Source organism: Bos mutus, chromosome 3, assembly GCF_027580195.1.
Source record: "Bos mutus isolate GX-2022 chromosome 3, NWIPB_WYAK_1.1, whole genome shotgun sequence".
Classification (NCBI taxonomy): domain Eukaryota; kingdom Metazoa; phylum Chordata; class Mammalia; order Artiodactyla; family Bovidae; genus Bos; species Bos mutus.
In genome coordinates, this window is record NC_091619.1 from 15,915,947 (window position 1) to 15,940,437 (window position 24,491).

The 24,491-nt window shown below is 39.8% G+C and overlaps 1 protein-coding gene across 2 annotated transcripts in view; it reads left to right on the forward strand.

Annotated features, from left to right (window-relative positions):
* The window catches only part of THEM4 (thioesterase superfamily member 4), a 49,319-nt gene extending 25,282 nt beyond the window's left edge, over positions 1 to 24,037 (forward strand). Inside the window, exons 5-6 of one of the 2 annotated variants that reach the window (XM_005894976.2) lie at positions 20,242 to 20,366; positions 23,426 to 24,037. In XM_005894976.2, the coding sequence (XP_005895038.2) occupies positions 20,242 to 20,366; positions 23,426 to 23,466 (166 nt within the window). In that variant the 3' untranslated portion in view covers positions 23,467 to 24,037. Of the gene's footprint in view, positions 1 to 6,523; positions 6,889 to 20,241; positions 20,367 to 23,425 lie in introns of those variants that run through there. The other variant, XM_070367077.1, reaches the window with a different exon arrangement.
* Positions 24,038 to 24,491: the final 454 nt, after the last annotated feature.

A 24,491-nucleotide genomic window follows, 5' to 3' on the forward strand; every position in this document is an offset into this window, starting at 1 on the left:
ACAAATCTTTTATGCTTTATGGGCCATACAGTCTCTGCAGCTACTCAACTCTGCCAGCATAGCACAAAAGCAACCACAGACAATACATAAATAAATGGATAAAGCTGTGTTCCAATAAAATTTTATTTTTAAAACAAGTAGCTGGCCAATGAGACATACTTTGCCAACTCTTGGTCTAATTACCTGCAGGCCCAGTGAGAAAAAATTAGTCAGAGTCACTTGCCCCCTGGGAGCGTTTCTCTTTGCTCCCCACAAGACACACACACACACACACACACACACACCAAAAAGTTGGAGGCCAGCTGCTTTAACTCCATCCTCCCCAACTGCCAATAATAGTAACTTCAAAATAAAAATAACTTTAACAAGATAGAAACTTATGTGAAAGAAATCTAGTATGGCAGCTCCAGAGATGCAGGCTCTTTCCAGCTCATCTTTTCACAGTTCAGAGTGGCAATAAAACCTGTCATCACATGTCCTGCACAGCAGGATTGAGGAATAAGGATAGAGTTCTCTTCTCTCTTTCAAAAAGACTTCTTGTATGTACTGCACAACACACCCATTTAATCTCATTAGCATTAAAAGAGATTGGGAAAGTGGTTCCTTAACTGCTATTACTGTCACCCCAATTAAATTCAGTGTCATCAACTAACACAACTACAGACATTTTTTAAAATTTTATTTATTTTTTGTCTTGGTTGCTGCACGAGGGCTTTCTCTTGTTGCAGCAAGCAGGGGGCTACTCTTTAGTTGCCATATGCAGGCCTGTCATTGCAATGGCTTCTCTTGTTGCAGAGCATGGGCTCTGGGACACACAGGCTTCAGTAAATTGTGGCTTATGAGCTTAGCTGCCCTAGGGGCATGTGGAATCTCCCCAGACCAGTTATCGAACCCATGTCCTTTGCATTGGCAGGTAGATTCTTAACCACTGGACCACCTGAAAGTCTACAACTATAGACATATTAATAAATCCACACATAAATAATACAATATAAATTATTTTAAATACTAAAGCACTAATTAAAAACATAATTGGATTTAACTGAACATCAAGTTAGTTTCTTCTAATTATCAAATTATCTCAGTGATTACAAATCTTATTATTTCATCTACACTTAACCTTGTATTTCCCAGGTGGCACTAGTGGTAAAGAACCTGTCTACCAATGCAGGCGACATAAAAGATATGGGTTTGATCCCTGGATTGGGAAGAATCCCTGGAGGAGGGCATGGCAACTCACTCCAGTATTCACACCTAGAGAATCCCATGGACAGAGGAGCCTGGCAGGCTGCAGTCCATAGGCTTACAAAGAGTTGGACACAACTGAAGTGACTTAGCACACATGCACATTCCCATTTGCACAGAATTTTTTAAGTTTGATGTATTCCCCTTTTTTTAAAATTTTGTTGTCTCTGTCTTTGGTGTCATATCCAAGAAATCATTACTGAACCAACATCATGAAGCTTTTCCCCAATGTTTTCTTCTAGGAGTTTTATAGTTTTAGGTCTTTCATATAGGTCTTCAGTCCTTTTCACATTATTTTTCTTATATGTGGTTTAAGGCAAGAGTCCAACTTCATTCTTCTACTTGTGGATATCCAGTTTTCCCAGCACCATTTTTTTAAGAGACTGTCGTTTCCACATTGAGTTGTTTTGGTCACTTGTAGAAAATCATTTGACCATATATGTGAGGGTTTATTTCTAGGCTTTCTATTCTATTCCATTGATCTATATAGTCTGTCTTTAGCCAGTACCACATTATCTTGATTATTGTAGTTTTGTAATGTTTTGTAATCAAGAAGTGTGAGATTTACAACTTTTTCCTTCTTTTTCAAGATTGTTTTGGTTCTTTGGAGTCCCTTGAGATTCACGTAAACTTTAGGTGGATTTTTCTTTTTCTACAAAAAAATGTCATTGAGGAGAGAACAAGATGGCAGAGAAGCAGGTGGACATGGAGAACATCTCTCTCACGGATACATCAGGAATACACCTTCAGACACAGAAGTGCATGCAGAACACCAGCTGAGAGCAGATGGAAGTACTTGACCAGCAGAAAAGAATATATAGAACCATGCAAAACTTGGTAGGATAAAGGAACTAGGGGGAAAAACAGGAATGTTAGCGGGACCGGACCTGCCCTTGGCGGGTGGCGGAACTGAGGCAGGGGTCCGATCCCCACACTGGGGCAATTGTCTGAGTAGGAGGAGAAACATTTAAGGCTGAGAGTAAGACAGCTGCTTTGTGGCAGCCTAAATGGAATGAGAATCAGACAGTCCTTGCCACAGCTATACATGCCCCAGACAGGGATGCAGGTCCCCTGGAAGGCGCAGAGGCTGGGAGCTGGAGTTTAGGGGTTGTGGAGCAATCCCAGGGCGAGGGCTGCTGTTGACTGTGGAGAGACGGATCAAGGGGAGGTGAGGAAGGAGACTGTGGTGGGAAATACCTGTGGAGGAAAACCGGGCGGCCATGGAAGCCAGGCGATACTGCTGAGTCACACGTAGCAGGTGGAGCCTCCACCATAGCCTCTCTGTCCCCATATGCCAGTGTTGGCAGCTGAACAATAGAGAGGCTGGCCCATCAAACACCTGATGCACTGAACTACAGAGTAGGACCCCACCCAGGGTGCTCCTTTAAGTGACTGGTGTGCCAAACTACAGAGTAGGACCCCAGCCGAGGGGGCCCCTCTGTGTGCCTGACATGCGGAACAACAGAGAAGGGCCCCAGGCAAGGGAGCAAGCACTCTAAGTGCCTGAATGGGTGGAGCTACAGAGAAAGACTGGCCAAAGAGGCCTTCTGATCACCAGCTCCAAGAGACTCGAAAAAAGACTCTGAGAGTGCCATAACTCCTATGGTGGAGGCAGTTCATGTCCCTGCACACTTGGTGCTGCCAGGGTCCCCACAAGCCAAGCAGCTGTGCCACCTTCATGCTCAACTCTCACTGGGGCAGAGCTGCCACAGACAAAAAAAAAGTCTTGCATCTATGCGCACAGGGCTGCTTCGGTCCTGTCCAACTCTGCACTCCTGTGAACTATGGCCTGCCAGGCTTCTCTGTCAGGGGGATTCTCCAACCAAGAATACTGGAGTGTATTGGCCAATACTGGTTGCCATACCCTTCTAGAGCACTATATTTCCTGCTGCCCTAGCCACCAACTCCCCTGAGTACCTGGTGCTGCCAGAACCCCTGTGACCCAAGCAGCTGCACCATCTCCACACCTGGCCCTCACGTGGGCACACCCAAGTCTTCCAGGGCAGCCTCAGGAGCAAACCCCAGTGGACGACCCACATGTAGAGGTGGAAATAAAACCACAGTTGAAACCCAGAGGCAGTGTGGCTACAGAAGAAGACCCAAAACCTTCCCACCAGATGTACAAGCTGTAGATTAAATCTACAGAATCAACTAGGCAGACTCTGTGTCTATGAAATATATAAAAGGCCACTGAGAGCTCCCACAAAAGAAAACGTATTAGCTCTGATAGCTGTGGACATTGGAGGCAAGAACGCACAGGAGTGGGACCAGATTAGAATCTGAGCTGCCCCCACAGCAGATCCAGAGATCAGCACAGTGTTGGAGGGCATCCTAGGGAGGTGAGGTGCACTGTGACTCCCAGAGGGGGAAAGAACTCTGACACCAGTGACTCAAGAAAAACATTTATTATTCTTATGTTTTGACTTGTTCTGTAGATACTTTTGGATTTTTTTTTCTCCTTCTTGTAGTTGTCAATTTTATTGGCATCATGAAATCTAATTAAGCTTCTGAGCTTTTTTTTTTTCCTCAGTCACATTTTTTATTGTTGTTTTAAACCTCTGCTTCTATGTTGGGCTTTTGCAGTTCTGGGGAGTTTTCCTTTTTTTTTTTTTTCTTTTCTCTTTTTTTTAATTTCAATTTTTCATTTTTTAAACCAATTACTATCTTTCTACATATATTCCTTTGTTTCCTTTTCCTACTGTTCTTTTCCCCTTGCAGTTCAGTTCAGTTCAGTCACTCAGTCTTGTCCAGCTCTTTGTGACCCCATGGACTGCAGCATGCCAGGCCTCACTGTCCATCACCAACTCCCAGAGTTTACTCAAACTCATGTCCATTGAGTCGGTGATGCCATCCAACTATATCATTCTCTGTCATCCTCTTCGCCTCCTGCTTTCAATCTTTCCAGTATCAGGGTCTTTTCAAATGAGTCAGCTCTTCGCATCACATAGCCAAAGTATTGGAGTTTCAGCTTCAACATCAGTCCTTCCAATGAATATTCAGGACTGATTTCCTTTAGGATGGACTGGTTGGATCTCCTTGCAGTCCAAGGGACTCTCAGTAGTCTTTTCTAATACCACAGTTGAAAAGCATCAATTCTTCGGTGCTCAGCTTTCTTTATAGTCCAACTCTCACATCCATACATGACTACTGGAAAAACCATAGGATTGACTAGATTGACCTTTGTTGTCAAAGTAATGTCTCTGCTTTTTAATATGCTGTCTAGGTTGGTCATAACTTTTCTTCCAAGGAGTAAGCATCTTTTAATTTCATGGCTGCAATCACCATCTGCAGTGATTTTGAAACCCAAAAATTAAGTCTCACTGTTTCATTGTTTCCCCATCTGTTTGCCATGAAGTGAATGGGCCAGATACCATGATCTTAGTTTTCTGAACATTGAGCTTTGAGCCAACTTTTTCACTCTCCTCTTTCATTTTCATCAATTAGTCTCTTTAGTTCTTCTTCACTTTATGTCATAAGGGTGATGTCATCTGCATATCTGAGGTTGTTGATATTTCTCCCAACAATCTGGATTCCAGCTTGTGCTTCATCCAGCCCAGCGTTTCTCATGATGTACTCTGCATATAAGTTAAATAAGCAGGGTGACAATATATAGCCTTGACGTACTCCTTTCCCGATTTGGAACCAGTCTGTTAGTTCCATGTCCAGTTCTAACTGTTGCTTCTTGACCTGCATACAGATTTCTCAAGAGGCAGGTAAGGTGGTCTGGTATTCCCATCTCTTTCAGAATTTTCCATAGTTTGTGGTGATCCACATAGTCAAAGGCTTTGGCATAGTCAATAAAGCACAAGTAAATGTTTTTCTGGAACTCTCTTGCTTTTTTGATAATCCAAAGGATGTTGGCAATTTGATCTCTGGTTCCTCTGCCTTTTTGAAATCTAGCTTGAATATCTGGAAGTTCAGGGTCACATACTGTTGAAGCCTGGCATGGAGAGTTTTGAGCATTACTTTACTAGCATATGAGATGAGTGCAATTGTGCGGTAGTTTGAGCATTCTTTGGCATTGCCTTTCTTTGGGATTGGAATGAAAACTGACCTTTTCCAGTCCTGTGGCCACTGCTGAGTTGTCCAAATTTGCTGACATATTGAGTGCAGCACCTTCACAGCATCATCTTTTAGGATTTCAAAAAGCTCAGCTGGAATTCCATCACCTCCACTAGCTTTGTTCATAGTGATGCTTCCTAAGGCCTACTTGACATCTCATTCCAGGATGTCTGGCCCTAGTTGAGTGATCACACCATTGTGATTATCTGGGTCATAAAGATCTTTTTTGTACAGTTCTTCTGTGTATTCTTACCACCTCTTCTTGATATCTTCTGCTTCTGTTAGATCCATACCATTTCTGTCCTTTATTGAGCCCATCTTTGCATGAAATGTTCCTTTGGTATCTCTGATTTTCTTGAAGAGACCTCTAGTCTTTCCCATTCTATTGTTTCCCTCTATTTCTTTGCACTGATCGCTGAGGAAGACTTTCTTGTCTCTCCTTGCTGTTCTTTGGAACTCTGCACTCAAATGGGTATATCTTTCCTTTTCTCCTTTCCTTTTTGCTTCTCTTCTTTTCACAGCTATTTGTAAGGCCTCCTCAGGCAGCCATTTTTCTTTTTTGCATTTCTTTTTCTTGGGAATGGTCTTGATCCCTGTCTTCTGTATAATGTCACGAACCTCCGTCCATAGTTCATCAGGCACTTGATCAGATCTAATCCCTTGAATCTGTCACTTCCACTGTATAATCGTTAAGGGATTTGATTTAGGTCATACCTGACTGGTCTAGTGGTCTTCCCTACTTTCTTCAATTTAAGTCTGAATTTGGCAATAAGGAGTTCATAATCTGAGCCACAGTCAGTTCCCAGTCTTGTTTTTGCTGGCTATATAGAGCTTCTCCATCTTTGGCTGCAAATAATATAATCAATCTGATTTCAGTATTGACCATCTGGTGAAAACAAAACTAACAAATTGACCCAGTGAATAAAGGAAACCAAAAATTATATCTACCAATTAAGAACAAAACTAACTAAAACACAAACTGGAAAACAAAACTAAAGCAAGGTGCCAAATGGGAAATAAAGCAATGAAAATAAAACTAACAAATATGTTGAGAGGAAGGGAAAGAAAGGAAAGAAAGAATATATATGCAGTAGTTTTGTTCTTAACTGATAGATATAATTTTTGGTTTTCTTTGTTCATTGGGTCAATCTACTGACTTTATTTTTGTTGGACTGTTTTTATTTTGCTTATGGGTGTATAAATGCTGGGCTGGAAGAAGCACAAGCTGGAATCAAGATTGCCAGGAAAAATATCAATAACCTCAGATATACAGATGACACCACCCTTATGGCAGAAAGTGAAGAGGAACTAAAAAGCCTCTTGATGAAAGTGAAAGAGGAGAGTGAAAAAGTTGGCTTAAAACTCAACATTCAGAAAACTAAGATCATGGCATCTGGTCCCATCACTTCATGGGAAATAGATGGGGAAACAGTGGAAAGAGTATCAGACTTTATTTTTGGGGGCTCCAAAATCAGGGCAGATGGTGATTGCAGCCATGAAATTAAAAGACACTTACTCCTTGGAAGGAAAGTTATGACCAACCTAGATAGCATATTCAAAAGCAGAGACATTACTTTGCCAACAAAGGTCCGTCTACTCAAGGCTATGGTTTTTCCAGTGGTCGTGTATGGATGTGAGAGTTGGACTGTGAAGAAGGCTGAGCGCCGAAGAATTGATGCTTTTGAACTGTGGTGTTGGAGAAGACTCTTGAGAAAGTCCCTTGGACTGCAAGGAGGTCCAACCAGTCCATCCTAAAGGAGATTGGTCCTGGATGTTCATTGGAAGGACTGATGCTGAAGCTGAAACTCCAATACTTTGGCCACCTCATGCGAAGAGTTGACTCATTGGAAAAGACCCTGATGCTGGGAGGGATTAGGGGCAGGAGGAGAAGGGGACAAAAGAGGATGAGATGGCTGGATGGCATCACCGACTCGATGGACATGAGTTTGAGTGAACTCCGGGAGTTGGTGATGGACATGGAGGCCTGGCGTGCTGTGATTCATGGGGTCGCAAAGAGTCGGACAGGACTGAGTGACTGAACTGAACCGATGGGTATATATGTATATGTGTATATTCAGTCACACTTTTTATTGTTGTTATAAACCTCTGTCTCTATGTTGGGCTTTTGCAGTTCTGTGGTGTTTTCCTTTTTTTTCTCTCTCTCTTTTATAATTTTAACTTTTTTAAACCTATTATATTTTTTTCTATGTTTATTCCTTTGTTTGCCTTTCCTACTATTCTTTTCCCCTTGCAGTTAATCTTTAATGTATATAAATCTTCTTCATCTACCTCTGTTTAACTTTGCATGTCTATTCTTTCTTATTTTTTCTTTCTTTCCTTTCCTCTCAACATATTTGTTAGTTTTGTTTTCATTGCTTTATTCCCTACTTGGCACCTTGCTTTAGTTTTATTTTCCAGTTTGTGCTTTAGTTAGTTTTGTTCTTAACAGGTAAATACAATTTTTTATTTCATTTGTTCTCTGGGTCAGTCTACTGTACTATATTTTTATGGACTATTTTGACTTTGCTTTTGGGTATATATGTATACTCCATTATTTTAATTATTATTTGCCTAATTTTGTAACTGCCATTTGTCTGGGGTTCATCTTTGCTTTGGAGAAAGCGATGGCCCCCCACTCCAGTACTCTTGCCTGGAAAATCCCATGGACGGAGGAGTCTGGTAGGCTGCCGTCCATGGGGTCGTGAACAGTCGGACACGACTGAGCGACTTCACTTTCACCTTTCACTTTCACGCATTGGAGAAGGAAATGACAGCCCACTCCAGTGTTGTTGCCTGGTGAATCCCAGGGACGGGGGAGCCTGGTAGGCTGCCGTCTATGGGGTCACACAGAGTCGGACACGACTGAAGTGACTTAGCAGCATCTTTGCTTTCTTGTTTTGGGGTATTTGTTTTAATCTTACTTAATGCCATAACAAACCACTTGTGGAATCTTCATTCCTGACCAGAGATCAAACCCTGAGCCTTTAGAATGGGAGCATTGACTCCAATACCCTAGACTCCCAGAGAACTAACCCTAGGGAGTATCAAATGGTGAGAACTCACACAAAGGAAGCCACTTGAATACAAGACCCAGCATCACGCAACCACCAGTAGCACCCTGTGCAGCATGCCTCATCTAAACAACAAACAAAACAAAAATATAAGCCCAATCATCAGTAGACAGGATTACCACCTCACTCAGCCTTGGCCATCAGAGGAAAAACAAACAAAAAACTCAGCACAAATCTCACCCAGTACAAAGCTTACACAAACCACTGGGCCAACCTTAGAAAGGCAGAAACCAAAAGGAAGGAGAATTCAGCCTTGAAGCCTGGGAAAAGGAGACCTCAAACACACACACACACAAATAGTGAAAAGGCACAGAAATACTATACAAATGAAGGAAAAAGTAGAAACACAGAAGTTCAAATAAATGAAGAAGAAATAGGCAAACTACCTGAAAAAGAATTCAGAATAATGATAGTAAAGATGTTCAAAAACCTTGAAAACACAATGGAGAAAAATGCCATTGACATTTTAATGGGGATTGCCCTGAATCTGAAAATTGCTTTGGGTAGTAATGACATCTTAAAAATATTGAGTCTTCATTATCAGAGAAATGCAAATCAAAACCACAATGAGGTACCATCTCACACCAGTCAAAATGGCTGCTGTCAAAAAGTCTAGAAACAATAAATACTGGAGAGGGTGTGGGGAAAAAGGAACCCTCTTACACTGATGGTAGGAATGAAAACTAGTACAGCCACTATGGAGAACAGTGTGGAGATTCCTTAGAAAACTGGAAATAGAACTGCCATACAACCCGGCAATCCCACTGCTGGGCATACACACTGAGGAAACCAGAATTGAAAGAGACATGTGTACCCCAATGTTCATCGCAGCACTGTTTATAATAGCCAGGACATGAAAGCAACCTAGATATCCATTGGCAGACAAATGGATAAGAAAGCTGTGATACATATATATAATGGAATATTACTCAGCTGTTAAAAAGAATGCATTTGAATCAGTTCTAATGAGGTGAATGAGACTGAAGCCTATTATACAGAGCAAAGTAAGTCAGAAAGAAAAACCAATACAGTATATTAACGCATATATATGGAATTTAGAAAGATGGTAATGATGACCCTATATGCGAGACAGCAAAAGAGACACAGATGTAAAGACCAGACTTTTGGACTCTGTGGGAGGAGGCGAGGGTGGGATGATTTGAGAGAATAGCATTGAAATATGTATATTATCATATGTGAAATAGATCACCAGTGCAGGTTCCATGCATGAGACAGGGTGCTCAGGGCTGGTGCACTGGGTTGACCCTGAAGGATGGGATGGGGAGGGAGGTGGGAGGGAGGGTCAGGATGGGGAACACATGTACACCCATGGCTGATTCATTGAATGTATGTCAAAAACCACCACAATATTGTAAAGTAATTAGCCTCCAATTAAATTATATATATATAGAGAGAGAGAGAGAGAGAGAGTCTTCTAACTAATGAACACAAGATATCTTTCCATTTATTTGTGTCTCTAATTTCTTAGTCTTTTGTCTCCTTGATTAAGGTTATTCTTAAGTATTTTATTCTTATTGATGTTGTTTTTAATGAAAGTGTTTTCTCAGTTTTCTTTTTAGATTGTTCATGGTTCGTGTATAAAAATGCAATTGATTTTTTATGTTGATTTTATATCCTGCAACTTTGCTGAATTTGTTCATTAGTTCTAATGGTTTTTCTGTGGAATCTTTGGGAGTTTCTGTAGATAAGACCGTTTCACCTGTGAACAGAGATTATGTACTTCTTCCTTTCTGATTTGTCTGCCTTTCCTTTCTTTTTCTTGCCTAACTACTCGGGCTAGACTTCTAGTACTTTATTGATAGGAATGGCAAAAGTAGGCATCTTTGCCTTCTTCCAAATCTTAGAGGAAAAGTATCAAGTCTTTAAACCATTGTGTATGGGATTAGCTATAGGCTTTTCATATGTGGCCTTTATGATGTTGAGATAGTTTCTTCTTATTCCTAGTTGTACCTTAGATTTTTAGCCCCTCACCCAGATTGTCACTGTACCTCATTCTCTTGTTTAACCCTGTGTCTCATCAACCAACTCTCTGTCTCACTTGAGTGAACCAAATTAAAGTTAGAATAAATTTGTCGACTTCTACCCAAAAGCAAAATGTGATTTAGATAGCAGTTATGTTGACTTTAAAGATTAATTTGGGAGAAATTGTCATCCTTACATGTAGTCAATATTTTATATAATTTATGACTAAAAATTAGATCCTAGAAATGGCTTTCCTAACATGATAAATAATATATTTTAAATTAAATTTTTAGTATTTTTCCTTGTTTCACAGTTTTTAAAATATTTTTCTCTGTTTACATAAAGGTGAAGAATACACTACAACCTCAATTGTCAAAAAAAAGTGGGGGGTTTCATCTGGAAACAAGTTCAGCAGAGTATTTATCTGGATTACAGTTTAGTGCAACAAGTGTTTGTGTGTTGAGCACACGCAACCTGCCAGGTCTTATATTTAGTCCTTGTCTCATCCAACAAACTATTCACATAAATCAGTTACTTTGTTATTTATTTGTTATCCACAATTGGAAAATGTACTGAAAATAAGTTTTACCTGAAATCACATGGATAGAGAGAATACAGCCAGGGTTAGAACTCAAGTCCTCTAGGTCTGGTACTTGACACTACAATGTACAACCTCCATTCTCTTCTGAGGATTAAAGATCAGAATAATGCATTAGATTATATAAGTAGTCTAGAAGTTAATATTTATCAGACCCTGTATTTTTGTATGAAGTTGTTAGATTCATAATAATAATAGTAACAGTAAAAAAGCATGCTTAATCAACTGATGGCCCTCTGGGATGCTAGAGACAACCACCTGGGATTAAAATTTAATTGAAGATAATTTATAGTGTCAGTTTCGGGTGTCTTAACCTACCCTTCTGCTTCTAACAAGCAAAACTACTTTCTTTTTATACTGGTTCTGGTCTTCACTGATGTGTGGGCTTTTCTCTAGTTGTGGTGAGCTGGGGCTGCTCTCTAGTTGCAGTGTGCAGTGGCTTCTCCTGTTGCTGAGCACAGGTTCCAGGGCACATGGGCTCAGTAGTTGTGGTTTCCAGGCCCTAACGCACTGGCTCAATAGTTGTGGCACGCAGGCTGAGTTGCTCCACGGCATGGGGATCTTCCCGATACCCAGAATGAAGCCATGTCTCCTATGTTGGCAGGTGGATTCTTTACCACTGAGACACCAGGGAAACTTGCAAAACTGCTTCTTAATCATCCCAAATACTTTTCAGCCCCCTGATCCAAATGTCACACTTGATTTATTTCCTTGTGCTTAGTACATTAAGATAATTAGACAAAGAAGCTAAGTTGAGTTGTGGTGACTAGGCAGCCAAAAGGATTAAGATCTCAACATTTCTATAACCCATCCATGCTATATTGGTTGGGAAGTTCTAGATTAGACTTTTTCATGCAACATAGCAGACCAGAAATTCTGAAGGACATTCCTCGTTGACAAAAACTAGATCCTGCGCCAAAATGTAAGGAAATAAACCACCGTAAGTGAGAATCAGCAGAAACAATAAGCAATGGACTTGGACCCTCAGGGGCTTAAGATAGCATGATAATTAGATATATAGTATAAAATAATTATGTATGAGATGTTTAAAGAAATAAAAGATGAAATCACAAAAAGAGAAAGCAACACAAAGCTGTAAAAATTAACAGGATTGCCACAGAACCTAAAACTTACAGAAATGAAAATATTGTATAAAAACAGAAGCATCTCAGCAGATAGATTAAGATCAGATCAGATCAGTTGCTCAGTCGTGTCTGACTCTTTGCGACCCCATGAATCGCAGCACAAGCCAGGCCTCCCTGTCCATCACCAACTCCCGGAGTTCACACAGACTCACGTCCATCGAGTAAGTTATGCCATCCAGCCATCTCATCCTCTGTCCCCTTCTCCTCTTGCCCCCAATCCCTCCCAGCATCAGAGTCTTTTCCAATGAGTCAACTCTTCGCATGAGGTGGCCAAAGTACTGGAGTTTCAGCTTTAGCATCATTCCTTCCAAAGAAATCCCAGGGCTGATCTCCTTCACAATGGACTGGTTGGATCTCCTTGCAGTCCAAGGGACTCTCAAGAGTCTTCTCCAACACCACAGTTCAAAAGCATTAATTCTTCAGCGCTCAGCCTTCTTCACAGTCCAACTCTCACATCCATACATGACTACAGGAAAAACCATAGCCTTGACTAGACGAACCTTTGTTGGCAAAGTAATGTCTCTGCTTTTTAATATGCTGTCTAGGTTGGTCATAACTTTCCTTCCAAGGAGTAAGCGTCTTTTAATTTCATGGCTGCAATCACCATATGCAGTGATTTTGGAGCCCAGAAAAATAAAGTCTGACACTGTTTCCACTGTTTCCCCATCTATTTCCCATGAAGTGATGGGACCAGATGCCATGATCTTCGTTTTCTGAATGTTGAGCTTTAAGCCAACTTTTTCACTCTCCACTTTCACTTTCATCAAGAGGCTTTTGAGTTCCTCTTCACTTTCTGCCATAAGAGTGGTGTCATCTGCGTATCTGAGGTTATTGATATTTCTCCCAGCCATCTTGATTCCAGCTTGTGTTTCTTCCAGTCCAGCGTTTCTAATGATGTACTTTGCATATATGTTAAATAAACAGGGTGACAATATACAGCCTTGACGTACTCCTTTTCCTATTTGGAACCAGTCTGTTGTTCCATGTCCAGTTCTAACTGTTGCTTCCTGACCTGCATACAGATTTCTCAAGAGGCAGATCAGGTGGTCTGGTATTCCCATCTCTTTCAGAATTTTCCACAGTTTATTGTGATCCACATAGTCAAAGGCTTTGGCATAGTCAAGAAAGCAGAAATAGATGCTTTTCTGGAACTCTCTTGCTTTTTCGATGATCCAGCGGATGTTGGCAATTTGATTTCTGGTTCCTCTGCCTTTTCTAAAACCAGCTTGAACCTCAGGAAGATCATGGTTCACATATTGCTGAAGCCTGGCTTGGAGAATTTTGAGCATTACTTTACTAGCATGTGAGATGAGTGCAACTGTGCGGTAGTTTGAGCATTCTTTGGCATTGCCTTTCTTTGGGATTGGAATGAAAACTGACCTTTTCCAGTCCTGTGGCCACTGCTGAGTTGTCCAAATTTGCTGGCATATTGAGTGCAGCACCTTCACAGCATCATCTTTTAGGATTTGAAATAGCTCAACTGGAATTCCATCACCTCTGCTAGCTTTGTTCGTAGTGATGCTTTCTAAGGCCCACTTGACTTCACATTCCAGGATGTCTGGCTCTAGGTCAGTGATCACACCATCGTGATTATCTGGGTCATGAAGATCTTTTTTGTACAGTTCTTCTGTGTATTCTTGCCATCTCTTCTTAATATCTTCTGCTTCTGTTAGGTCCATACCATTTCTGTCCTTTATCGAGCCCATCTTTGCATGAAATGTTCCTTTGGTATCTCTGATTTTCTTAAAGAGATCCCTAGTCTTTCCCATTCTGTTGTTTTCCTCTATTTCTTTGCATTGATTGCTGAGGAAGGCTTTCTTATCTCTCCTTGCTTTTCTTTGGAACTCTGCATTCAGATGTTTATATCTTTCCTTCTCTCCTTTGCTTTTTGCTTCTCTTCATTTCACAGCTATTTGTAAGGCCTCCCCAGACAGCCATTTTGCTTTTTTGCATTTCTTTACCATGGGGATGGTCTTGATCCCTGTCTCCTGTACAGTGTCACGAACCTCATTCCATAGTTCATCAGGCACTCTATCTATCAGATCTAGGCCCTTAAATCTATTTCTCACTTCCACTGTATAATCATAAGGGATTTGATTTAGGTCATACCTGAATGGTCTAGTGGTTTTCCCTACTTTCTTTAATTTAAGTCTGAATTTGGCAATAAGGAGTTCATGGTCTGAGCCACAGTCAGCTCCTGGTCTTGTTTTTGCTGACTGTATAGAGCTTCTCCATCTTTGGCTGCAAAGAATATAATCAATCTGATTTCGGTGTTGACCATCTGGTGATGTCCATTTATAGAGTCTTCTCTTGTGTTGTTGGAAAAGGGTGTTTGTTATGACCAGTGCATTTTCTTGGCAAAACTCTATTAGTCTTTGCCCTGCTTCATTCCGTATTCCAAGGCCAAATTTGCCTGTTACTCCAGGTGTTTCTTGACTTCCTACTTTTGCATTCCAGTCCCCTATAATGAAAAGGGCATCTTTTTGGGGTGTTAGTTCTAAAAGGTCTTGTAGGTCTTCATAGAACCGTTCAGCTTCAGCTTCTTCAGCATTACTGGTTGGGGCATAGACTTGTATTACTTAAACATAGCTGAAAGTGAACAGAAATAAAGATCCGAAAAAATCAAAAAGAAAAAGAATTCAATAGAAAAAGAAGTGAAAAACAAGAGAGGTTAAGCTAAGAGGACAAGTGAAAAGTCTTAATGTGCTGTGGTTGGAGTTCCAGAAGACAGCAGGGTGAATGGAAAAGATCTAATATTTGAAGAGATAACGAGTGAGTATATTCTAGAACTAAAGAAAATCATGAGCCATAGATACAGAAAGTACAACTTGATATAAGAAATATAAATAAAAAGAAATCTGTATCTTCAGAAATTACAGAATACTAAAGGCAAAGTGATCTGAAAGCAGTCAGAGATAAAAGACAGGATTCTCGTAACAGAGTAGTCTTGCCTCTTAGAAGCAGTGTATGTCTTTTCAGCAATAGTGCATGTGAGAAGATAATAAAATATCTTCAGAGTGCTAAAAGAAACATGTAACTTAGAATCATGCTCTTGGCAAAACTAAACTTGAAAAATGAAGTTTTTTATTTTTACTTAAACAAAAATGGGAAACATTTACAAACAGGACAGTCCTAGGGAACTTCTAAGGAATATACTTAAGAAAGAAGAAAAGTAATACCACCAGACAGGAGGATGAAAGAAAGAATAATGAGCAAATATATCAGTAAATATGTTGATAATGTACATCTCCACAAAATCTATATGTAAGTAGTAATAATGGCTATATTCTGGGGATTTCAAAAAAGAACAGCTAAAATACTGAACGAAAATAGTATGGGGACTTCCTTGATGGTCCAGTGGTTAAGACTTTGAGCTCCCAGTGGAGGGGAACTAAGATCCCACATGCTGTGTCCAATAAATAAATAAAATTTAAAAAGCATTTTAAAAAATAATATGTAGTTTGGGGAGGGGGTAAACATAGGTGAACATAATTAATTTTTGTATTTTTCTGTGGCAAAGTGATTAAAATAATAATGAAAAAATGAGTATATATAGTTAAAGCCTAACCAGTAGAAGAGTCAAAACCAAATAACTGTATAAATAAATAGAAATTTTTAATTTCTTGAAATGTAAGAAAGGGAGGGGAAGCATCATTAGAGTCAAATAGAATACCAAAATAAGATGGTAGAAATAGCTCTTAATGAAACACTAAGTACACTAACTATAAATGGACCAAACCATCAGTTCAGAGAAAGAAATTATAAAATTGACGTTTACAATACAAAAATCTATAAACTGTTTATATGAGACATATCTAAAACATGACACAGAAAATGGAAGGGAAAATATGCTAGGCAAAAGAAAGTGGAGTAGCCACAGAAAAAAATAAATTATCAAAAATTAATACTGGGGGTAGAGGAGACTACTTCATAATAATGAGATTCAATTCAGTAGTGGATAGAAACAATTCTAATCCAGTATGTATATAATAAAATAATTTTAAAGTTAGTAGATTCTTAGGAATAAATTAATCTGTTTTCATAGTGGGAGATTCCAGCAAGCTGTTCTCAATTATTAATCAAGCAGACAAAGAAATTTGAACACCTCAAGATAACAAGTATGATTTATTAGACATATGTTGAACCCTATATTCAGTAATTAGAGAAAAATATACTTTCTGCTTAGACATTCTTGGAAAATTTACAAAAACCAATCAGGATTAGTCCATAGATCAAACCTCAATATATTGTAAAGAATCAAGATATTATAGGCCAAGTTCTCTGTACATTAAACTAGAAGTCAAAAATACAGACTTTTTTTTTTTAATGTAGTAAATTAGTTGGGATAGCACTAGGTACATTTATAACGCTTAACGTTTTTACCTGATTAAATCAATAGACTTTTTGTTTGCATTGTCTTATGTGTGAAAGTTAGTAAAGGACCCACCCCTGAAATGATTCAAAGACCTGGATCCTTCCTGGGTGTGGCTGCTCTATCCTCTTAGGGCCTCAATGACTTCTTTATTCAATTATTCAGGCTTTCTAACCCTTTTCTTTTTTTTGTCAACTTCAAAAACTTTTTTTTTTGCAACTTTTTCCATTTCATCTGAGTTTTTAAATTTATTAACATGAAGTTATTAATAGTGTTCTCAATTTTTCTTACCTCAGGTAAGTACTTAGTTATGTCCTTTTTGGTCCCAATTCAGTCAGTTGAGTCCAGTCACTCAGTCATGTCTGACTCTTTGCTACCCCATGTACTGCAGCACGCCAGGCCTCCCTGTCCATCACGAACTCCCGGAGCTTACTCAAACTCATATCCATCGAGTTGGTGATGCCATCCAACCATCTCATCCGCTGTCGTCCCCTTCTCCTCCTGCCTTCAATCTTTCCCAGCATCAGGATCTTTTCCCATGAATTGATTCTTCCCATCAGGTGGCCAAAGTATTGGACCTTCAGCTTCAGCATCAGTCCTTCCAATGAATATTCAGGACTGATTTCCTTTAGGATGGACTGGTTGGATCTCCTTGCAGTCCAAGGGACTCTCAAGAGTCTTCTCCAACACCACAGTTCAAAAGCATCAGTTCTTCAGCACTCAGCTTTCTTTATAGTCACATCCATATATGACTCCTGGAAAAACCATAGCTTTGACTAGATGGACCTTTGTTCAAAGTAATGTCTCTGCTTTTTAATATGCTGTCTAGGTTGGTCATATCTTTTGTTCCAAGGAGCAAGCGTCTTTTAATTTCATGGCTGCTGTCACCATCTGTAGTGATTTTGGAGCCCAAAAAAATAAAGTCTGTCACTGTTTCCATTGTTTCCCCATCTATTTCCCGTGAAGTGATGGGACCAGATGTCACGATCTTAGTTCTCTGAATGTTGAGCTGTAAGCCAACTTTTTCACTCTCCTCTTTCACTTTAATCAAGAGGCACTTTACTTCTTTTTTGCTTTCTGCCATAAGGGTGGTGTCATCTGCATATCTGAGGTTTTTGATATTTCTCACAGCTATCTTGATTTCAGCTTGTGCTTCATCCAGCCCAACGTTTCTGATGATGTACTCTGCATGTAAGTTAAATAAGCAGGGTGATAATATACAGCCTTGATGTACTCCTTTCCCAATTTGGAACCAGTCTGTTGTTCCATGTTCAGTTCTAACTGTTGCTTCTTGACCTGCATACAGATTTCTCAGGAGGCATCAGGTGGTCTGGCATTCCCATCTCTTTAAGAATTTTCCACAGTTTGTTGTGATCCACACAGTCAAAGGCTTTGGCTTAGTCAATAAAGCAGTAGATGTTTTTCTGCTTTATTTATTTATGCTTTCTCTGTTTTCTTGATCTGTTTGTCAGACTCACCATTTAACTTTTTAAGCCTCTTTGTTGTATATGTATGTTTTCTCTTTTATTTTTAAAATTTGCTTGTGTCTCTATTATCTTTCTTTTTGCTTCTAACACACATCTAAGTAAGTTGTCTAATAAAACTGGATAAATAAAATTATATGAAGCCTGTTTTTTATGCCAATCAAGCTTATCTGTGCCTAAATATTAGTTGCACTAAGAAAATTATATTCTATAAACAGTTATATTATTTTGTATTTCTCCTTTCTTTACTCTTTCTTATTAAACAAGGAACTTTTCATTCTAAGCGACAGACCTCTTAATTCACAATAGTGCAAGGAAAAAAGGAACGTATTGGCTTGCATGGTGGAGAAGACAGATATGTCTGGGTGCAGACATTCAGTGATGCCATTGAATCTGTGCCTGTGTCTCAACCACACTTTCCTTTAGACCTTCTCCATCCTTGGGTAGCCTTTCCCAATTTAATGCCACAGCTAACAGGCAGGCTTGTATCTTGCAAGCCTAGCAACTCAAGCAGAAAGAAAACCCAGCCCCAAGGGCTCCAGCACAAGTTCCAAGATTGAGAGTCTCAGCTCATGCTCATATGCACAACCAATCACTGTTGGGGGGGGGGGGGTGAGTCAGGGGGTGTGGGGGATAAAAGTCAGCTGTCAACCCTAGTCAACATACATGGGTTAAAAATGGTGCTGATTCCCCAAAGAAAAGGGAATGTTGGTGTGTGGATGAGTGGTGAGAGGTAGAACAGATGGATAAATGAAAGGAGTGGTGTTAGTAGGAAAGGAAGATGCTGAGCAGGCAAGAACACCTAATGTCCCCTAGGTCTTAGTAAATACTGGATTGGCAAAGCTCAGTTTTTTCATCAAGAAGTTCAGGAAAAGCTAATGGGAGCAAAAACTGGACAGAAGGGTAATCAGAATGTTCATTTCCTTTCCTCGTGGAGTAGTTCCTTAATCCACATGATGGTACTACAGGAACACAAAACACATCTCCCTGCTCTACTTCGTGTTTCTACCAACTAAAATTTTACCTTTAAAGGGTTAACATTTTTCACTACAGCACTTTCTCTAAGATTCCCAGAGTTGACTATAGATGCATATAGCCATATATCCAGTAGACACATATAGCTATATAAATTTAAATATAAATTAATTGAAACTAAAAGATGCTTACTCCTTGGAAGGGAAGTTATGACCAACCTAGAGAGTGTATTGAAAAGCGGAGACATTACTTTGTCAACAAAAGTCTATCTAGTCAAGGCTATGTTTTTCCAGTGGTCATGTATGGATGTGAGAGTTGGACTATAAATAAAACTGAGCACCGAAGAACTGATGCTTTTGAACTGTGGTGTTGGAGAAGACTCTTGAGAGTCCCTTGGACTGCAAGGAGATCCTACCAGTCCATCCTAAAGGAAATCGGTCCTGAATATTCATTGGAAGGACTGATGCTGAAGCTGAAACTCCAATACTTTGGCTACCTGATGTGAAGAGTTGACTCATTTGAAAAGACCCTGATACTGGGAAAGATTGAGGGCAGGAGGAGAAGGGGATGACAGAGGATGAGATGGTTGGATGGCATCACCAACTCAATGGACGTGGGTTTGGGTGGATTCTGGGAGTTGGTGATGGACAGGGAGGCCTGGCGTGCTGCGGTTCACAGGGTCACAAAGAGTCGGACACGACTGAGTGACTGAACTGAACCAAACTGAATAGAAACTAAACTAAAGATTTAGTTTCTCATTCACAATAGCCATATTTTGAATGCTCAGTAGCCATCTCTGGCAACCATGTTGGACAGCTCAGCTGTGGCCCATCGTTTCTGTCATCACTTACAGTTCTGTTGGACAGCTCTGACTTAGCACATTAAGCTAATACCAGCAATTTGTTATTCAGTGTCTTTCTAGTGACAGTTACTCTAAAGTGGATGGGTGAGAAATTTTGATTATGACAGAGAAAACGAGAGACGCTGACTAGGATTTCAGCTCCCTTCAGATGGGACAGTCCCTGCCATCACAGAGCTGGAATCCCTGGTGATCTCTTTGCACGTACCCCACAACAGCAGGCTGGGACTGGATGCCCAGGAGCCACCTGAGCGCAGTGTGCTTGGGAGCAAGGGAGTGTGAGCGTCTGGTGATGTCAGCCCCACTTTAGGAGCAGTTTATCTAAGTCAGTCAGTACCCACTGATACCCACATGTCATAAATTTCCACCCCTGTCATGCACTTCATCATCTCTCAGTGTTACATAAATCTGATAAAAACAGATGTTTTTTCCTTTTTTGTTCTGCAGACCTGTCCCTCTTTGTTCTGTTGTTGTGATAAATAGCCAACTTGATAAACTTGAGGGGAGGAAATTGTTTCTTTCCTGTAATGTTCGAAGTGTTGATGAGAAGACACTATACTCAGAGGCAACAGGTAAGAAGCTGCCACTTGCTATTTTAGGTTTGGTTTCAGCTGTTTGGGGTTTTTTTTGTTTGGGGAGGGGTGGGGTTGATTTGGTTTTTTAACCCATGCATGCCCAGAAATTCTTAATTCCCTGTCATGCAGAGAACAAGCTATTCTTATTCACTGTTTTCCAGTATCTCTCAAAATTATAGTCATGTGCCTTTTGACCCATTTTCAGGATTTTATTCCAAAGGTGTACTGACATGTGTTCAGCATTACAATGTGTGTAAGGTTGCTCTGTTGTTTAGTTGCTGAGTCTCATCTGACTCAATTGGGACCCCATGGACCGCCTGCCAGGCTGCTCTGTCCATGGGATTCTCCAGGCAAGAATACTGGAAAAGGTTGCTGTTTCCTTCTCCAGGGGATCTTCCCGATCCAGGGATTGAACTCACATCTCCTGCTTGGCAGACATATCCTTTACCACTGAGCCACCTGGGAAGCCCCTAAGGTTGCTCTAGAGTTCTAGTATTGGTGCCACTCATTCAGTGTTATTTGACCTAGCCAAAGATTGGCCAAACATAGATATCCATCAATAGGAGACTAGGTAAAGAGACTACAGCTCATCCATATACTATATTGTGTGTGCCATAAAAATTATTGTGGAAGAAAATGGCAACCAACTCCAGCATTCTTGCCTGGGAAATCCCATGGACAGAGAAACCTGGCAGGCTACAGTCCATGGGATTACAAAGAGTCAGACACAACTGAGCAATTAAACAACAAATAAGAATAAGGGAACTCTTTGGGTATGATATGGAGCTATATGTCATTACTATACACTGAACGAAAAATACAAGATACAGGACAGTGACTGTATTTATGCTATCATTAGTGCAGAAAAAATGATAGGTTCTTCCCATTCTCCTCCCTTTTTCTTCTTCCTTCCATTTCACCCCTTCCTTTCTTCTCAAATATTTCTAAAGCTATTAGGGAGAGTCGGGGTGGGGCGTGGTAGGCCCAGGGGTGAGGGCAGGGCCATGGGGAGGGATGGCTACATCAGCCCACCGCTGTCTAGGAGCCTAAGTGGAGTAAAGGATGTCGGCACAGGGCAGTGGCCCAGCACAGGATGTCAGAGTCCAAGTAGGGAAGGGGAAGAGTTCACATGGGGAGCAGCATGGGTGGCGGAGCCCACAGGGGAAGGGTGGCATCTGCACAGGCTGGGAACCAGAGTTCCAGATATGGAAAAAGTGCAAGTGAGAATGAACCCTATGGTCCTGGATTGGAGTTGGAGATATTGGACACGGATATTTTCTGTCTTTTGCTCTTGCAAATACTGTTGTAATCAGTAACTTTGTATATTGTCAGCTCTCACAGGGCCTTTGCAAGTGATGGGTCCTGGAAGCCTCATCTTCAATAGCTTCAGATTCAGGAAAGTTAATTTAGATATCCAATACTTTTTGTTTGTTTTTTTCTTCTTATTTTAATGGAGCTCAGATTCACATGTTTGGGTTAGTCAGAATCCTTGATGTAGAATATATACACTCATTATTAGTATTTACATGAAAGGTAATCTTTTACTTACTCGTTCACTAATGTGTTTATTTTTTCTAATTTAACAAACATCTTGAAATTTTCAATCAAACAAGAACAGAATCTTAATAATATTATATCCCTACCTAATTACTTTTCTCCATCTCATCCTTCTGTTTTTCCTTCGGAAGTAACTCACTGCCTTCAGAAGTGATCTCAAATTTTGTGGTTTTCATTCCTTTATACATTATTTTTTTAAGTTTTATTAAGAATATATGTGTGCCTAAGTAATATATTGTTTAGGTGTTTGTTTTTGAACTTTGTAGAAAAGAGATTGTACTGTATGTGCTTTTCTGGGATTTGATTTTTTTTTCCCCACTTAGCTTCATATAACAAGTTCACACATGTTGGTTCTGTAGCTTGTTCGTTTACTACAGTATAATATTGCATTGTGTGACTATACTGCAATGAATTTATCTCCTCTTCTAATGGTGGAAGTCTGACTATTATGAATGAGGCTACTATGAACATTCTTATTCATGTCTTCTGCTGGTATATATGGGCAAGAGCTTGGCCTATGCTTAGGAGTGAAATTTCTGGGTTGTGGGGTGTAAGAATGTTCAGCCTTACAGAGGAATGCCAGATTATTTTCTCAAGCTGTAACAAATTACATTCCCACCAGCAAAAGATGAGATTCTCTTGATTCCCTATTTTTTCCAGCAATTGATAAAATCAAACTTCTTGATTTTTGCCAATCAAATGGTTGTAAAATGATATATCAGTATGATCTTAAGTTGCATTTTCCTGATATATTTATTAATCATATTTGTCTCCCATTCTGCAAAATTCCTATTTGTTCAGCCTCTTTTATTGTTTTTTTCTTACTTTTTAAATTGGTTTATAGAAATTCTTTATCTATATTTTTATTAAACTAATCTTTTTGTTGACTATATAAGCCGCATATATCTCCTAGAATATGTAAGTTGCCTTTTATTTGCTATGTTATCTTTTTATGAACAGAAGTTTTTGATGTAAATATATTCACATTTATTAAATTTTTTCCTTTACAGTTAATGCTTTTGTGTCTTGTTTAAGAAATTCATTTTTCCCTTAAGTGTCAGCTTTTGCAGGAATGATGGATAAAAGAAGCAGGAGGAAGATCATGAATAATTTGAATCCACAGTTAATTTAAACCCCATCCCAGGCTGTGGTTTGTGCTTCCTGTCTCATTAAATCTTTCAGTATCATAAAGGTACCAGATGGCTCAGTTGTAATTTTACTTCCTTTCACCTTCTTGACTATCTCTAATGGAAGTGGTAAAGAACCATGAAATGACCAAGAGGTAGACGACTTGGTTACCCAGGAGTTGCTAATACAGTATTGTGATAGTCAAAAATTGATTCTTAATTTAGCTGAAAAATGAGAGTATGCAGATATCCTGAGAGTACCAATATGAATCAAAGTGCTTTTCTTTGTGTGTATTTATATATTTCTACTTAGAGAAGTTTCATCAGGTCAAAGTCAGTTGACTTATAATCATCTCCTTCTATTTTGTTTAGGTTTATTTATAAAGCTGGATCCTGAAAAAAGGTCAACATAAAAGAGCTTCTGGTGAATTCCATAGCAGTCTGCATAAGGCTGCCCCTCCTCTAGAAGAAGCAGTGGTCTCCAGTCCTGCTCTTGTCATCCACTGTTAAATCCCCATCAGGCAAAACCTGCTAACACAGACCTTCCTAAATAAGTCTTTTGAATTCAATTCCAGGAGCTCCATTTCCACCTTCCAAACTTTTTTAACACAGAGACACTCTCTGTGACAGTATCAGCAATTCTTTCTGTCTCCTTAGGATGAGTGTCTGGTTCTCCTAAAATCTGAATGGGCTCCTTAAGGTTGCTCAGGTGTGATGTCTGATCCATTGCAGACTAGAGGAAAAATTCATACTGAAACTTTTACCACAAACTTGGAAATGCCAGAAAACTGAAGAAAGGAATGAATATGTGGGTACATGAGTGTGTGTGTGTGTGGTGTGTATGCATTATAAATTACAAAACTAGCTTTGTTGTATCTAAACAAATCTTCTAGGCTACAGTAGGAAACAACCAGTTTCTATAGAATCAGACCCTTCACCTCTGTTGTCTTGGAGTCTAGGGATTAAACTACTTTACCATTTTAACATAGACTGTTATTATCTCTTACCAGTAGCATGGTTTATCATCACTGGAAGCAGCCTGTATTCATTTCCTAAGTGTCTTAATCCATTTGGACTTCTATAACAAAATACCACAGGCCAGGTAGCTTGTAAAAAACAATAATTTATTGTTCACAGTTAAAATGAGTTAAAATGGAAAGTCCAAAGATCAGGATGCCAGTGTGTTCACCTTCTGATGTGGGCCCACTTACTAGTTCATATCTGGTACCTTCTCATTGTGTCCTTACATGGTGGAAGGAGCTAGAGATCTCTCTGGATCTTTTTATAAGGACACTATTCACATTCTTGAAGGCTTCACCTTAAGCACATCCCAAAAGCCCTGCCTACTGATACCATCATATTGGGCATTAGGACTTCAACATATGAATTGGGCCAGCCCAGGGTGGGGTGAACCAAACATTCAGACCATAACATTAAG